Source organism: Mastigoproctus giganteus, chromosome 11 (genome assembly GCF_048544385.1).
Source record: "Mastigoproctus giganteus isolate SK-2022 chromosome 11, ASM4854438v1, whole genome shotgun sequence".
NCBI lineage: Eukaryota > Metazoa > Arthropoda > Arachnida > Uropygi > Thelyphonidae > Mastigoproctus > Mastigoproctus giganteus.
Window position 1 is genome coordinate 142,935,880 of NC_143585.1, and position 18,157 is coordinate 142,954,036.

General features: G+C 37.4%; 1 protein-coding gene across 1 annotated transcript in view; it reads left to right on the top strand.

The window, feature by feature from the left end:
* Positions 1-18,157, top strand: part of LOC150078488 (UDP-N-acetylhexosamine pyrophosphorylase-like) — a 296,675-nt gene that overhangs the window by 66,953 nt on the left and 211,565 nt on the right. The window contains exon 4 of the mRNA XM_090385379.1: positions 7,634-7,838. Coding sequence (XP_090241505.1) covers positions 7,634-7,838 — 205 coding nt within the window. The remainder of the gene's footprint in view (positions 1-7,633; positions 7,839-18,157) is intronic.

Consider the following 18,157-nt stretch of genomic DNA (forward strand, 5'->3'; position numbering starts at 1 on the left):
AATTCTAATACTGAGAATATTCTTTCACTTAAATAGGTCAAGGGGAATTGAAGAAGTTTTGTAATGGCAGTATCACCCAATTGCATTAAACCTTTTATGAGCTGAGCCCTACAACCATTGTTGCCAACTTTTGGGATTTAAAAAGTTTGTTGTTTATGTCTAGTTGGTAAACTGGCCATCAAGTATGCTTCTAGTCAGTGTTGCTTAAAACATGTGGATGGCACAAAATGAAAGTTCAGGTAATTGTAATGTCAAACCATATTTTTTTTTTTTTTTATATGAAAACCCCAAACACGAAAGGTATCAAAACCTATAGTACTTAGTACCGTGCATGGGTTGAAGGAGAATTAGGGGGGGGGGGGGATGCCGGAAACTTTACTCTAGAGACTAAACATGGGTTTCACCACTTAAAGTCTCCAATAAGCAAAGTGATTGTATTGCACCAGTTGCTGAGAGCCATCTACCACCTAGAAATATGTGTGGTGTGAAGCTAAATAGATTTTAAGAAATCATATTCCCAAGATTTTACATATATCGTAAAGTATGGAAAACATAGCACATTTGATTTTTATTATAGGTCGCTCTGAGTTTTCTGTTTAAAATGGCAGGGAACATGATGTAATCAGACATTTGCAAACAAATAAACATAAGAATGATGTGAAGCCATCAAAAAATAAATAAATAGTGCGGTTGGAAGTTGACAGCTGTTAGCAGTGCAGACAGTTTTCAAGAGTAGCTCATGGTGTCTTGTCAATGATATACAGGAATTTTTCTAGTAGGGATAAGGAGGTGATTATCCCTTTGTGCAAGACAGTGGTCAGGCCGCACCTTGAGTACTGTATACAGGTCTGGAGGCTTCATTTTAAGATGGATGTAGAGCTGCTGGAACGAGTACAGAGAAGGGCAACAAGATTAGTGAATGGAACAAAGGGTTGCTGTTACGAAGAAAGGCTTAAGTTTTGCAAATTATGGTGTTTGGAGACTAGGCACCTGCGAGGTGATCTGACTGAGGTGTATAAGGCTTTGAATGATTTGAGCATGCTTAATGCTGATGGGATCCTTCCTCTCGCCCAGAATAATCGCCTGAGAGGGAAAAATTCAAATTGAGGAAAGACAGTTATAGGTTAGATGTGCGGAAGTTTGCCTTTTGCCAGCGAGTGGTTGATTGCTAGAACACACTTCCATCTGTTGTAGAAGTTGATAGTTTAAATAGATTCAATGCAGAAGTAGACAAACATTTGGAGTGAGTGGATGAGTGAAATGAGAATGTGTTTTTTTTTTTTTTTTTGGCTAATGCTGTATAAGCTTGCTTTCTTCTTTCATCATATGCCTTTACTAATGCTAAAAATTAGATGTAGTATTTCAAACTGAAGATGACTGCTTCATAGCTATGAATGGTTTAACTGTTAATGATCATGCTCAGGTTAGTGACAAACTGAATAGGTCTTTGGCATCTACAAACATCGTTGAGGAATTTTTTTAATGAAGATGCTGAATATCTATTGTATTCAGTTGGGTGTTAAATGATTTTGTGATAAATGAGAGGAAAGTGGAAGAGAAACTGTTGAAGCTAAATTTAAAAAAATCACCTGGGGTGAATGAGATATATTCAATTAAGAGAGTTGCAAAAGAGGGAACCAAAACTTTAACCATTATAAGTAAAAAGTAAAGTGCAGCCATTATCAACCCACTGCAGGATGGAAGCCTCCTCAACAATTCATGTTGAGGGAAATGGACCATAATCTGCCACGCTGGTCCAGTGCGGGTTGGCAGATCGACCGCATTCAGCAGTCAGGGGCTTGAACCCCGGTCTACTCAAAGAGCGTGTGCTACTGCACTCCCGCTCCTGCCCACTCGGCTATGGAGACCATTATAAGAGTATCCTTGAATTCATGGGACATGTGGTCATATGACTTTGACTTCTATTATAGAGAAAATAAGGGAGTAGCTGATTGAAGAAATGATGCAGGACAATCTATACAGAAGTGCTGTGACTGCATGGATTTGTTAAAATGCAATTTTGTCTGACCAATTTGATTGGATATTATGATGCAGTAACAAATGAACTGGATGCAAAACATAATCTTAATATCATATACAGTCATCCCCATTTGCATGGGGGTTAATTTCCAGGAAAGCATGCAAAACATAGTTGTTGATATGACATAATGAGGGTTCCATACCTGTGTACAAAAAAAAAAAAAAAAAAACAATTTACAAAAAAAATTAAATTGAAAAAAATTGTCTTCATTCAGTAAGAAAAAAATTAGAAACGTCCATAAAATTAATCTTGCTGATACTTACCTTTAGATTTTTAATCAAAATTCATTGCTTCTTCATCCGTTTTCCTGTGATAAACTTGCAACAGTATTCAGCACTTTTTGAAAAAAAAAAAATTCGTTAAAATTGTTTGCTTAGAAGCACACCTGTTTTTCTCTATAAATTTCTTCCTAAGGAACTAAAACTAATAATAAAGTTCTGCAAAAATTTAAACTCCTCTCCAAATTAGGATCCATATCCAGAGCTTCTTGGCTAAGCTGATTTGCAAGTCTTAAAAACTCAGCTAGTCTCTTCGCGGTCAAATTTTTGTGTGCGTCTTCTTCATTTTTATCATTTTTGTCATTTTCATTATCTTTTTAACATTGCGAAAAAAATATTATCCACTGATAATTGTTCCCTATGAGATTCAAGAACTTTTGTGATATCTGCTGGTTCCAGTTCTTCAAATCCCTCTCTGCTAATCATTTTGCCAATTCTCACAATCTCAGCTACCTCTGGCATTTCGACCATAGCTTCTTTAGTGCAGCTTTGTGGCCACAGCTTTTTCCACAATGCATTCATTGTTGAGTCCTCAACTTCGTTAACCCCAAGTGAACTCAGTATTTTTTACAGCATCAAGAATGTTATAATTCCATCAATAATCTCAAATTGAAACACTGCCTATTCCATCAGTTGCTTCTACCAATTGTTAAAAGATCTTTTTAGTTAATAAAGGTTAAAGGAAGCTATAACACCTTGGTTCATGGGCAATTAATGAACTTGTATTCGCTGGAAGAAAGGTAACGTTAGCAAATTTGGCACAGATCAGACAAATGTGCAGGATGACTGGGCTCATTGTCAAGGATGAACAAGATTTTGAATGCGAAAGCAATTTAAAAACCAATCCTCAAAGATTTTAGCTGTCATCCAGGCTTTTTTGCTCTATTTCCAGTGAACTGGTAAAGAGCTTTTTGGTATTCCTTTAAAAGTACAAGGATTTTCTGATGTATAAATTAGAAGCGGTTTACACTTAAAGTCGCCCTCTGCATTGCCACATAACAAAAGTATTAACCTATCTTTTGCAGCTTTAAAACCTAGGGCGGTTTTCTCTTCTTTTGAATGAATGTTCAGCTTGGCATACGTTTCCAAAATAAACCAGTCTCTTCAGCATTAAACACTTGACTTGCTAGATAGCCTTCAGTCGCAATAACATCCTTTAAAGTTTTCGGATACAAAGAAGCAGCTTCTGTATATGCACTGGCTGCTTTGCCTGTTAATTTTAGATTGTAAAGACTGAAGTTTCTTAAAATTTTCAAACCAACCCTTACTGGCCGGAAAGACTGCATTGGGTGGACCAGCTTCTTCTTCTTGTAAGTGATTAAAAATTTGCAGAACTTTGTCGCAAAAATATCTGAACTAAGAGGCATTCTCTTTAGGCGCCTCCGTAGCCAGGTGGGAAGGAGCGGCAGTGCGTAGCACACGCTTCTTGATTAGACCGGGGTTCGAGCCCGTCACCACCAAATACGGAGGATGCGGAAAGGTCAGGGAATGACCACCGCATATCCCGGAGCAATATGGCCTTAGTTGCTAATGCTCCTAAAAACCAAAATAACAACAACAACAGCATTCTCTTTTAATTAAGATCTATCCAGAAAGAAAGTAATTTTTCAGTTTTCTCTATTAATGGATTTCTCACTTTGTAGTGCTTTTTTGCAGCCAATGATGTGGAACAGATAACTGAACTTTTAATTTTCTCAGCATTTCCCTAATTTGTCGAATGCTAGTTTCATTTATGCTGTATTTCTTGGCCAATGTCACAACCTTTTCACCATTTTCTAACTCCTTAAGGATATTTATTTTTTCCTCTAAATTAAAATTTTTTTTGTTGTAGCTTGCTTCATTTTAGGCACTAATTAAACATACACCTTATATACACAAGAAATATTAAATCAGCAAAAGCAATGCTTACTGATTAAAACACTTTACATTGTGCAAACCAGAAAAAGATTCTGTCTGAACAGCTAACATAGGATAACTGATGAAAAGGGTCCTGACTGAGGATGTTGTTTCTAAAATAACTGGACAATCACACCACCATTTATTGCTATTTTGGTTATCTAGTTTATTGCTATTAAGAATCAGTTTTGAACACCTTTGTGATATTTTTCTAAAGCACATTTCTGGAGGTCATAACCATAAAACAATAAAAACAATTTGCACTTTCCGGTTTATTGGGCTTTTTTGTTAGTGCAATCTAATTATAAATGGGTAATAAACTCAATCTTATTGCATTTGCAATAATATTGGCACCCGGAATTCTGTGGGATTTTACGTTATTGTGGTGAAATGTGTTTCTTCTTCAATAAAATTTTCAGTCATGTAAAAAACGTAAATAAAATTCCAAAATCTGCTCTTCAATCCTATTTTTGAACCTTTGTAAACAAAAATCATGCTGGTAGCGAAACTTGCTGTGCTATCTAAAATTTTGATAGTAAATACCTGACCGCACAATAGCAAAACCACGCAAATCGACTGATGGCTGTACTTGGATTTCAGGAAAGCTTTTGATACTGTTTCACATAAAACACTGCTATAAAAATTAGAGCAGTGTGCTATTAAGGGCAAGTTACTGTTATGGATAAAGGGATTGAGTGGGAGAAGACAGAGAATGGTTATTAATGGACACTACTTAACATGGACCAGTGTTAATAGTAGAGTCCCCTGGGATTTGGTGCTGGGCCCATATTTGATTTCTGTATTTATTAATGATATTGATGAAAGTACATCTGGCTTTAATGTCTAAGTTTGCAGATGATACAAAGATTTGCATGTTGGTTAATGACATTAATCAAGGGATGCTATACAGTAAGATTTAGAAGAAGTAGATCAGCTGAGAAATGACAATCGAAGTTTAATATTGACAAATGCAAGGTACTGCATATGGGTAGCAGTAATGCCAGATCAACATATCAACTTTGTAGAATTGTGCTGTCAGATCTGACGTTCTCTCAGCAGTGCAGATAGGCTTCCTGAACAGTCAGTGATAATACTGGAATTTTGCCAGTAGAGATAAGAATGTGATTATTCCATAGTATTTCTCAATGGTCGTGTGTACTGCATACAGATTTAAAGGCCTCATTTTAGGATATACAGTTGCTGGAACAGATGCTGAGATGGGTAATGAGATTAGTGAGAGGAACAAAGGGGTACTTTTAACAAGAAAGGCTTCAGTTCTGCAAATTGGAGCATCTGGAGACTAGACACCTGTGGGATGATATGATTGAAGTGTTGAAGGCTTTGAATGGATTGAGCAAGTCAATTTATTCCTTATTCAGATTATGTACAAGAGGGTATAAATTCCAATTGAGGTAGGATGGTTACAGAATAGATGTGCAAAGTTTATTCAGCTAGTGAGTAGTTCATTGTTGGGAGAAACTTCTGTCTGTTGATGATGTGGATAGCTTGAATAAATTCAAGGAACAACTAGACATACTGTTGGATGGGATGAACAGGTGATGTGGTATGTTTTTTTTTTTTTTTTTTTTTGGCTGATGCTATATAAGCTTGCTTTATTGTATCATTTGCAACTATTAATGCTAATACTAATACCCATGTTTAAAACATTCTTCCATAACTATACATGAAATGTGTACATTGTAATTTTGAAATAGTTTTCATTTTTGCAGTAATTGCTTTTTTTATCATTTGTCAAAATTTTAAATATCATCTTGTGTGAAATACTATTATCTTTTAGTAATTAATAAATTTTATTTAAATAAATAATATAAAAGAATTATTTCAGTTGATGACAATTGTTGCAAGATCTGTGTAGCAAACTGGCATTTTTTTTTTTTAATCTGTGCAAAACAAAGTGAGACTTTCATAACAAGCATAATGTATATAAAGTGCTTAGCATCATAATACACAGCCATTTCTGTATAAACAGAAAATTTTTAAGGTGGCATCGTTTTAGGTTATATCTCATATTGTGAATACCTTCACAACGAGTTGCCATGATATTGCACTACTTCGAATAAGTAACGCTTCATCTAAGGAGAAGACTAGTGTTACTTATTCTCAGATAGGTACCACCACCCAGACAGCACTGTTTCAGGGCTATTTGGCCCTTCGTCAGTGAGTGGGTAGGTACCCAAGTGATGCAATGATGGCAAAAACAGTTATGAAGTATAACTCCACAATATGAGAGATGCCTGATGGTGTATGATGTATTTAGACTAAGGCGCATTTAGGGCTAGAGCCTCAAGCTGCGAACAAATTTAGACTATGTATATAAAGTGCTTAGCATCATAATACACAGCCATTTCTGTATAAACAGAAAATTTTTAAGGTGGCATCGTTTTAGGTTATATCTCATATTGTGAATACCTTCACAACGAGTTGCCATGATATTGCACTACTTCGAATAAGTAACGCTTCACCTAAAGAGAAGACTAGTGTTAAAACTTAAAAATTTTGACACCTTAAAAATTTTCTGTTTATACAGAAATGGCTGTGTATTATGATGCTAAGCACTTTATATACATAGTCTAAATTTGTTCGCAGCTTGAGGCTCTAGCCCTAAATGCGCCTTAGTCTAAATACATCATACACCATCAGGCATCTCTCATATTGTGGAGTTATACTTCATAACTGTTTTTGCCATCATTGCATCACTTGGGTACCTACCCACTCACTGACGAAGGGCCAAATAGCCCTGAAACAGTGCTGTCTGGGTGGTGGTACCTATCTGAGAATAAGTAACACTAGTCTTCTCCTTAGGTGAAGCGTTACTTATTCGAAGTAGTGCAATATCATGGCAACTCGTTGTGAAGGTATTCACAATATGAGATATAACCTAAAACGATGCCACCTTAAAAATTTTCTGTTTATACAGAAATGGCTGTGTATTATGATGCTAAGCACTTTATATACATAGTCTAAATTTGTTCGCAGCTTGAGGCTCTAGCCCTAAATGCGCCTTAGTCTAACAAGCATAATATATTGATGCATAATGGCCTGAGTTACTTTTGAAAGTTTTAAAACAGTTCTACTTGTTTCAGATTTGTTTTTATTCACATTGTTTCACAAAAGAATCCTTGATGAGGAATGTAGATTTCCTTCTGTGAATGGTGAATTTATTGATTACATATTTCTTCAGTCTGTCTGCTACTTCAGCTGCAGAGTAAAAATTGCAATTTTAATGAATAACACGGAAATTCCTTGTGTACTTAAGTTTCTAAGCTTCAATTATCACCTTTATCACCTTAAGTATATGCCACCTTGGAGCATGCTCCATGGTAAAAGCTTGCTTTATTGCATCATCATTTATTTTGAAAGTATGCATTTACATTATGCTTTATACTTAAAATTGCAGGTCTTAAACAGATAGCAGATGGAACCGTGGCAGCCTTGCTGTTGGCAGGTGGACAGGGAACACGGTTAGGTGTATCGTATCCAAAAGGTATGTTTGATGTTGGATTGCCATCACATAAAACTCTCTATCAGTTACAAGCTGACAGAATTTTGAGACTTCAATATTTAGCTCACCAGTTAACAGGAAAAAAAAGTGTAATTCCATGGTATGTAAAAACACTGATTAATATATGTTATTGTTGTAGTTATTATTAAAGTATAATGGCGTTTCATGTATAATATATATAACAAAATTAAACATTGTACAAGGCATTTATGTGTAAAAGAATCTGGAGATATTTACAGTATTTTGATTCATTCTGTATTCTCTTTTGGCAATTAATATAATTATTTTAAATTTAAATAGATAAGAAAAATTATTTCAGTTCATGACAATTGCTAGGAGGTCTATATAGCAGGTTTTTTTTTTTTTTTTCATCAGGTCCAGAAGCCTCATTTTAAGACAGATATGGATTTCTTGGAACAGGTGTAGAGAAAATGCAGCCAGATTAAGAACAAAGGACTCTTACCACAAAAAACTTCAGTTATGCAAATTGTAGCACATGGAAATTAGGCACTTGCAAGGAGACCTGATTTTAGTGTTTCATGCTTTGAATGGATTGCATAAACTTAATGATGATGATATCTAAGTCTTTCTTGGATAACACATATGCACATGAGGAAATAAATTGCAAATCAAGGGCTGCAGGATAAATGTGTGAAAATATGCTTTCAGTCAGAGAGTAATTGATTGTTTGAACAAACTACTCTCTTGTGTTGTGAAAGTAGGTAGTTTTATTAAATTTAAGGAAAAATTAGACGTGTTATTAGAGGGAATAGACAGACGAGGTGGATGGTTTTTTGCTAATGTTGTATAACTTGCTTTTTTGCATCAATTGTCGCTGCCAATGCCAGCAGCAGCACCACCCCCACCACCACTAATAACAATAATAATAATAATGAGGTGATCAGCCAGATAATAGTTATGACACCTGACCACCAATATCATGGACCAGTTTCAAATCTCACTATGAAAGTAAAAAAATCATGAAAATCGCTTCATATTGGACCTACCTTCCCCAAGGTCGAAGTTATGTATGGCTGAGGCAGAGAGTGGCGCCATCTAGTGTCACTCCCATAGCTACCTCCCACCACTGGATACAAAAGCCAAAGCTGAAACAGGTCCACCTCCATAGCTGGATGAAGATGAGAAGTAGAAATATTGAATATACTGCATCGAGTGTGGCGCAGTAGAAAGTCACCCATGTTCAGCCCTTAGGCAGAGAGGTTGGTTTGAAAAGTCGGAGACAGTCTTCCATGGACAATAGTGGAATGAGTGGTGCTGTCTCTCTTATGGCTACAACCGACTGGAAGTGCTTCCTCTGCAGCTACACTACTGACCATCCAGGAAGGAAGGAAGAAGCCAATGCACGAAGTGGAGCATCAAAATGAATACATTCATTGTGCTAACATACTACAAAATAATGTAGATAGTGACAGGCATTACAATAAACAGGATGAAACTACACACCAAGTGCTTGGAATGGTTCCCGACTGTTCAGGTCACTGAACAGTGAATAGCAAGCTAGAGACCAATTTGATCAAGAAGAACCTGATAACTCCTGCAATCATGCGAAAAATCAAGCAGGATGTTAGCGACCACCTGCAAAGAACAACAATGAATGCAGAAACAACAGAACCAGAAGTAGAGAAGGAACAGCAAGTACAAGAACTACAAGAACTGAAGTAGAAACAGACGAAATCATGACATTCAGAATAGAAGAATGGAAGAAAGCCCTAGCAGAATTTGATAAATGGACCCCAGAAAGATTCACACCATACCAAAGCAGAGACCCAACAGATTCCTGTGGCAAGTCACAGACCGCCTCAATAGGCAAGTAATACTGGATTATCTGAATAAAAACAAAGTAACACTAGACATCATCCACACAGCCATTTACTGTGCACCAGGATGAATGGAAGGGAAACCCAGAGAACAGTATAACAAAAATGCAAAGACAAGGAACTACTAGCCTGGGAAAGAGGTTACAAAAGAGTGAAGACAAGCCAACCGACCCAGTACCATCTGGGTAACAGAAGTAAGAAACTGATCAGAAAAGTGAAGGCCAACTTCAAGAAAGACAACATCCACAGCAAACACGAGACCTATAATCAGAGGATCGAAGAATACCTTGACACCTTCAAGTAGAAATTCCTGGCACTCAGCAAGATTTTGCTGTTATAGGGAGAGTGCCCAGAGGAAAACAGACAGCAGGATATTTGGTGAAATCCAGAGAGCCTTCTACAGGAAAATCAGACAAGGGGAGAAGGAAGGCAACAGACCCCCTAACCAAAAGGCACTCAAGGAGTTCTGGTGTAACCTGCTAACCAGCAAAGTTAGCCATAATGGCCGTGCCCACTGGATAGATCTAGAATGAAAAAAAAAAAAAAAAAAAAACCAAGAATGTACAAGAGATGACCAAATGGGGAAGAAGTACAGTGATTGATCAGGAAGTCCCACATGGTACAAGAAATTCAGCTGCACACACACACACAGGCACATAGCGGAGCAGTTCACCCAGATAATAAGGAGCCCTGACACAATCCCAGCGTCTCTGACTCAAGGAATCATACCTGAAGGCTAAGGACAAAGTCACTAAAAACCAGCAAAGTATAGACCAATCATCTGCCTCCCAACAATGTACAAGATTCTGACCAACTGCATCCACTTGGAGAGCCAGAACATCATAGCCAAGCAGCAGAAAAGATGCAAGCAGATGAACAAAGGATGTAAGGAGCAATTGACCATTGATTTTGCAGTTATGGAGCACACAGCCTACATTGACTACCACAAGACCTTCGACTCTATGCCCTATAGCTGGCTGATAGAGACAGTGAAGATTTACAAAGTTAATCACATTTCCTAGAAGCAACTATGGCAAAATGGAGGACCAAGCTGAGAACATCACGGCCAGACCAATACCCATCAGAAGAGGAATCGTCCAGGGAGATGCCCTAAGCCCACTATGGTTCTGTCTAGCACTCAACCCACTCTCCACCCTGCTGAATAACAGCAAGTATGGATATAGACTAAAAGAAAGGAGGACCCCTCTCTCACCTCATGCACACGGATGACATCAAACTCTGTGTGGCAGCTGAGCATCAACTCCAACAGCTACTTTGGATCACCAAAGAGTTCAGCTCTGATATCAGGATGTAATTTGGCCTAGACAAATGCAAGATTCATGAATTGAACGAAGGACATCCAGTTTGACGAAACTCCTCTGTCATGGATTCAAATGATTGAATCCATGACAGAGGGAGTAACCTAAAAATATCTGGGGATGATGCAGGCCCACCAATTAGAACACAAGGAGATCAATACCTGCCTGACTGAGAAATACCATCAGAAACTGAGAAGCCTGTAAATAAAATCAAAGCTGAATATTGGGAACATGGTTACAGCCTTAAAGACTTTTGTAGTCTCAGTTTCATGTATTCCTTCAGGATCATAGATTAGACCATCACTGTGCTGGAGGAAATTATGAGCTCAGCCAGGATAATGATTACCAAAAACTGGCAACACAGCCTGAAGTCGGCCATTGAGAAACTGACCATAGTCTCTAAAGAAGGTAGAAAGGGATCGACTGACCTTGTTGAAGAGAAGAAGAAGGCGATTAAGGTTGCAGGGTTACTTCCAGGAAAACACAGCACCAATCTACCAAGCCATAAGAAAGATAGACAAATGGCACACAATACTCAACCTCAACAAGAAGACCACACTCGCACAGACAAAAGAAAAAGATCTGCAAAGAAGACACTGACTGACATGTTAGACGCTGACTCTTTTTGGAAACTTTATCCGTGTATTATTGACTTCCATCTACATAGATAAGATGGCTTCCAATGCTTGGCTTACGAAAGGAAAACTCTTCCTTGAGTCTTAAGGAAGCCATCCATGCTCATTATCCAAGATCAGGTAATAAACACCAGTAACTGCAGGAAGTACATCGCCAAGGTCCCCAGAGTGACAGATGACACGTTGTCGATGCCACCTTGCCCCAGAAACAATGAAGGGTGATTACTCAGATGGAGTACACTCACGGACATGACCGGGTGGCCAGGATAAAACATCAGAAGCATTAGTAACTGCTAAGCACGCTCAAACATTCCTGCAGTGGTGCAAAATTGTTTCACACCCACATTCCCTTTGTTGGACTCGGATTCCAAAAATGATCGGACAGGTGATAGTCATGATGCTTCACATTGTGAATATGTACAACAATGCCTCCCTAACCTATCCACTTGAGTGAATATGGAGTATTTAGGTGAATCCTTGCTTGTTGGCGAAATTGGCAGAAGCACCATTCCTGCACCATATGCCACATTTTTTTTATGATTAGAAGCGACTTCCACAAAAAGTCAGTTAGCTTAGTTCCTCAGATGTTGATCTGTAAGGCCCTGTTAACTGATTAATCACAAAAGCCAGACTTTGTGTATGGCAATAGAGGATCCATTGACAAATGAAGGTTGTTGAAGGTGTCCTGCTCGAGTCATAATTGCACTTTCTGAAGTTACGGTTGCTATCACTGAAATAAAAAAGTACCAAAACAGATGTTTCTTAAAATTGTAGGCCGCCACTGACCCACTTCGATCCAGCAAATATGTCGATTCGTGGCTGCTTCGGACAACAACCGATACACAAAGAGGAAGAAAAGAAGTCGGCATAGGGTGTCGGATGAAAACTTAATAAAAATTTGCATATTCTATAAAAAACCTTATTATGGAATTTTTTTACTTACTATTTTTAGAGTCCATAGTCTAATGAAGGATCCTTATAATGTCACTCGGTTGTCTATCTGTCTGTCCGTCCGTCTGTCACAGCATTGTATCTCTCGAACCACTCAACCTATCGACTCGAAATTTTGCATGGGTTTGTACATCATGTGGGCCAATATAACGCCATATTGATCTTTGTTGACAAAAATTTGTCTGAGAAATGGAGGGGTAAAATGTGGGGCGACAAAAAATGTCGACAACCTACAGCTTATTATACACCATTGGAAAGAGCTCAACAAGTAGATTTAAAACATAATTTTAAAATTAAAAATGGCAGTGCCAGACAGGAAAATGTGACCAATTTTCGTGTTCCACTCTATTTCCGTCGCTAATGGAGCTAAAAATTTAAAAATCAGATTAGCTATGCATTATTTGATGCTTATCAAGGGAAAATTATTCCCATTGAAATCTATCATTTACCTTTTGTGTTAAAAAAAAAAAAAAATTATTTCACTTCGATAGCACGCTTCTTTGTACTGAGTAACTCTCCTTTTCATGACAAAAAGGTTGCTAAATAGTTAGTTAATAAATGGCTTCCTCCTCAACATGAATTGTTGAGGAGGATTCCATCCTGCAGTGGGTTGATAATGGCTGCAGTTTTTTTTTAGTTACTTTATAGGTCATTTATAAATTTTGCGACGAGAAGTATTTTTAAAAATTTTCGAAGCTGGAGTTGTCCTGGCAAGGAGGTACTCAGAGAGCCAGTGTTGAGGTGGCGGTGGTGGGTAGGCACCTGCGTGGAGTCTTGCACGGCCCTCACCTGCCAATCGCTTCTCCCCCAAGAGTTTAGTCACTTCCCCAGGTTATTCACAGCAACTAGAAAGACTTGTTATTCACAACAACTAGAAAGACTGAAATAGACAACATTTTCGTTAGTTCCTCAGTTTTAGGTCAAGCCGGAGTACTAGAAACTTTTTTCAGTTACCATAAAGCTCTCTATTTGAGATACTACACTAATGACCAGGCGCCTCCGTAGCCAGGTGGGAAGGAGCAGCAGTGCCTAGTATACGCTTCTTGATTAGACCGGGGTTCGAACCCGTCACCACCAAATACGGAGGATGCGGAAAGGTCAGGGAATGACCACCGCATATCCCGGAGCAATATGGCCTTAGTTGCTAATGCTCCTAAAAACCAAATAAAAAACAAACTAATGACCATTAGTGACTACGGACCCTTCATCCTGAGTGCCCAGAACTCAGTAGTTGACTGATTTATTTACTTATTTTACTCACATTTTACTTTTTTTTTTATATATATACTTGAATAATAAATTTATGCTTAATAAACTGTGTTAATATACTAAATTTGTTGTTCTTAATCCAAATTACCACTAAAGTAACAATATCAGGAAAAAAAAAATTTAGAATACTTTTCATATCCTTTTAATTTTCAATTTTTCCTGATAGCAAAGAATGAGTACCGGCACCTATTCTTTTACAAAAAAAAAAAGCACTGTATACAGACACAATCTTTTGTTTGTATTGGTCTTTAGTGGCACATGGACTGTGTGAGTCATAATGCAGCAATTCATATGGTATGATGACACAAACGTGTGTGTGTGTGTGTGTGTGTGTGTGTGTGTGTGTGTGTGTGTGTGTGTGTGTGTGTGTGTGTGTGTGTGTGTGAACCTTTACATATGGAACTGTCGAAGTTTTGATATTTCCATATGCAGACTTGTCCTCTGTCACAGCAAAATGCGGTTGCTACTTGTTTGGAGAGGTCTGGGTTTGAATGCCAGTGAAGACTAAAGGAATATGTAAAGGTGTCTTCAAATGGTTCTGTAGCTAGCTGATATTAGGCAGAGGAAGTAGGTGCCCTACCCTATGGGTTATTCCAAAATTTTCAGCCTCCATAACATGTAAATCTGTCCAGGAAAATACCTTTGACAGTATCTGAGTTTTAAATTGTGGCTAAATGTGCAGGCCACTGCTGATGTTTTTCATGATGATGAGTTTAATTTGAAACTAGTAAGTAATGCAATAGGGATACTCCATAATTTCTTTGGTAAAAAATATAAAATGATTATAGCAGAAGGAACTGTTTTGTTAAGATGTAGAATTTTTATGCCCTCAACAAAAATTATGCTATAATATTTTTGTTAAAAATATTTATACTAAATTGGTAACAAAAATAATACCCACAAAAAAATCTCATGGTTTAAGAAAGTTAAATATTCATTATGTAATATGTAAAAGTCATATTTTATTGTATTATTTTATTAAATATTTCATTAAATATTAAATTGTAAGACATTACAATTATACTTAAACAAAAAAAAAAAAAATGTGAAAGTTTTTACATTTGAAGCAAGTTAACTGAAAGTTGTTTATTAAATAAATTAGAATTAGGAGATTATTAGCATTAATAATCTCCTTGGGCACATAATGCCATCAGCCAAAAAAAAAAACAAAAAAAAAACCAACAAACAGACCGTTCTCATTTCACCCATCCACTCGCTCCAAATGTTTGTCCAGTTCTGTCTTGAACTTCTTTAAGCTCTCAACTTCCACAATGACAGATGGAAGTTTGTTCCAGCAATTAGCCACCTGCTAGCTAAAGGAAAACTTCTGCACATTTATCCTACAACTGTCTTTCCTCAATTTGAATTTATGCCCTCTCAGGTGATTATTCTGAGCAAGAGGAAGAATCCCATTAGCATTGAGCATACTCAATGCTAATACACCTTTATACACCTCAATGATGCTGCATAAGCTCATATCAAGGCTTTATACACCTCAATCAGATCACTTCTCAGGTGCCTAGTCTCCAGACACTGCAATTTGCAAAAATTAAGGCTTTTTTTGTAAGAGCAACCCATTGTTCCATTCACTAATCTTGTTGCCCTTCTCTGTAGTAGTAGTAGTAGTAGTAGTAGTAGTAGTAGTGACATGTGATGCAAGAAAGCAAGTGTATGAGCTTATGCAGCATCAGCCAAAAAAAAAAAAAAAAAAATTACACCATTCCCTCCAAATGCCTGTTCAGTTCCTCCTTAAATTTATTTAACCAATCAACTTCCACAACGACAGATGGAAGTTTGTTCCAGCAATTAACCACCCGCTGGCTAAAGGCAAATTTCCGCACATCTATTCTACATCTGTCTTTTCTTAATTTGAATTTATGCCCCCTTAGGTTCGTAATCTGAACAAGTGGAAGGATCCCATCAGAATTCAGCATGCTCAACCCATTCAAGGCCTTATACACCTCAATCAGATCACCGTGCAGGTGCCTAGTCTCCAGCCACTGCAATTTGCAGAACTAAAGCCTCTCTTAGTAAGAGGATCTCTTCATTCCCCCTCACCAATCTTGTTGCCCTTCTCTGTACACCTTCAAGCAAATCTACATCCTTCCTAAAATGAGGCCTCCAGACCTGTACGCAGTACTCAAGGCGTGGCCTGACCATTGCCTTATATAGAGGGACAATCACCTCCTTTTCCCTGCTAGCAAAATTCCTATATATCATTGACAAAACTCCATGACCTGCCCTGGCAGCCTGTCTGCATTGCTCAGAAAACTTCATATCTGACTGCACAATTACTCCCAGGTTTTTTTCATTTTCTACCACCTTAAGTATAGTACCACACTGTTGGTATGTTTCTCTTAGGTTACTTCTACCCATATGCAGTACTTTGCATTTGTCAAGGTTAAACTTCAGTTGCCACCTCTTAGCTCTTCTGCCCAAATTATCTAGATCCTGTTGCAGTAGCACACTGCCATTACTGTCATTAACAACCCTGCCAACCTTTGTATCTGGAGATACAAAGTGGCTGTACTCATTCCAACAGCTCTACATCCTTAAAATGAGGCCTCCGGACCTGTATACAGTACTCAAGGTGTGGCCTGACCATTGCCTTATACAAGGGGATAATCACCTCCTTATGCCTGCTAGAAAAATTCCTGTATATCATTGACAAGACACCATGAGCTACTCTTGCAGACCATCTGCACTGCTCAAAAAACTTCATATCTGCCTGTACAATTAACCCCAGGTCCTTTTCACTCTCCTCCACTGTCAGTGTAGTACCACACAGTTGATACATTACTCTGGGATTACTGCTTCCCTTATGCAGTACTTGATACGTTAAAGTACAAATGTACTTTACATTTGTCAATGTTAAATTTCAGTTGCCACCTCTCAGCCCATCTGCTCAACTTTTCTAGATCCTGTTGCAGCAGTGTACTGTCATTAGTGTCATTAACAACCCTGCCAACCTTTGTATTGACTGCAAACTTGGACATTTAGCCTGTTATACCATCGTCAATATCATTGATGAATACAGAAAACAACAATGTACCCAACACTGAACCCTGGGGACTCCGCTAATGTTATTAGTGGAGTATAATGAGCAAAATGCTCATTATACTCATCAGATTCATTAGGCCTATAACACACACTCTCATTTTTCCTTTTCCAGTGCTTATGTCACACCAAACAGACTCAACTTTGCATTGTCCACCAACGTCAATTGGATGCACTTCCTTAGATTTTATGGGTTTCTTAACTAACAGAATAACCACTCGTCCCTTCCTGTCCTGTCTATCCTTTCTGTACACATTGTGCTCCCCAAATTCCAACTCTGCACTGCTTATGTCTGTGTGACACCATGTCTCTGATATCCGAACAATATCTGCCTTTGATGTGTTGACTAGCACTTCAAACTCATCAAATTTATTAACTATACTCCTAGCATTGGTGTACATGCAAGTATACTTGCACCTGTTTCTACTCTTAGTTACCCTAACACAGCTCATGTATTTACTTGTTTCACTATGACTATTAATACTTCATCAGCAGAAAAAATTTAAATAAAATATGGAAAATGAATAAAAAGTTACCTTTCTTCAAAAAGCCAATAAAATTTGTATTTTCCTATAAAAACAAATATATTTATAAAGAAAATTATAATTGATTATATGTACTAGTAAGATTCTAATATGAAAATACGATTGGCATTTGAAAAGGTCATGGCCTGAATATGAAAGGGTAGCCCTAAAAATTTCTGCACTTAATGTATAACACTTCAAATAGTAACACACCAAGTTTCATGTAGTTTTTTAATTACATGTCCTGAAATCAACAAAGTTTTGTGAATAAGGAAAAATGGACAAAATCAGTCACCGTACAGTCATCCAATGTTTGGGAAAAAAGGGACTAATGGCAAATTGCCTTTGCCATTAGTAGTGATATATGATGTAGCAATCAGTATTGGCATTAGTAGTGATATATGATGTAGCAATCAGTATTGGCATTAGTAGTGGCATATGATGCAAGAAACCAAGCTTATACAGCATCAGCCAAAGAAAAAAAAAAACACTTTCCATTCTACTTATCCATTTCCTACAGTAGTTTGTATAGTTCTTTCTTGAATTTATTTAAGCTATCAATTTCAACAACATATGGAGGTTTGTTCCAGCAATCAACCACTCACTGGCTAAAGGCAAACTTCTGCACATTTATTCTGCAATCATCCTTTTTTTTCAAGAAATGATGGTTGCAGTACGAGATCATCATCCTTTAACAGCTTTTTCCATGCATTTACTATTGAATTCTGTTTTACTTCATTCCACCTTGCAGCCCATTTGTAAATAGCACATTTTATATTATAATTTTTAATATTGTCTACTTTTTTTTTGTTTTGTCAGAATCAGT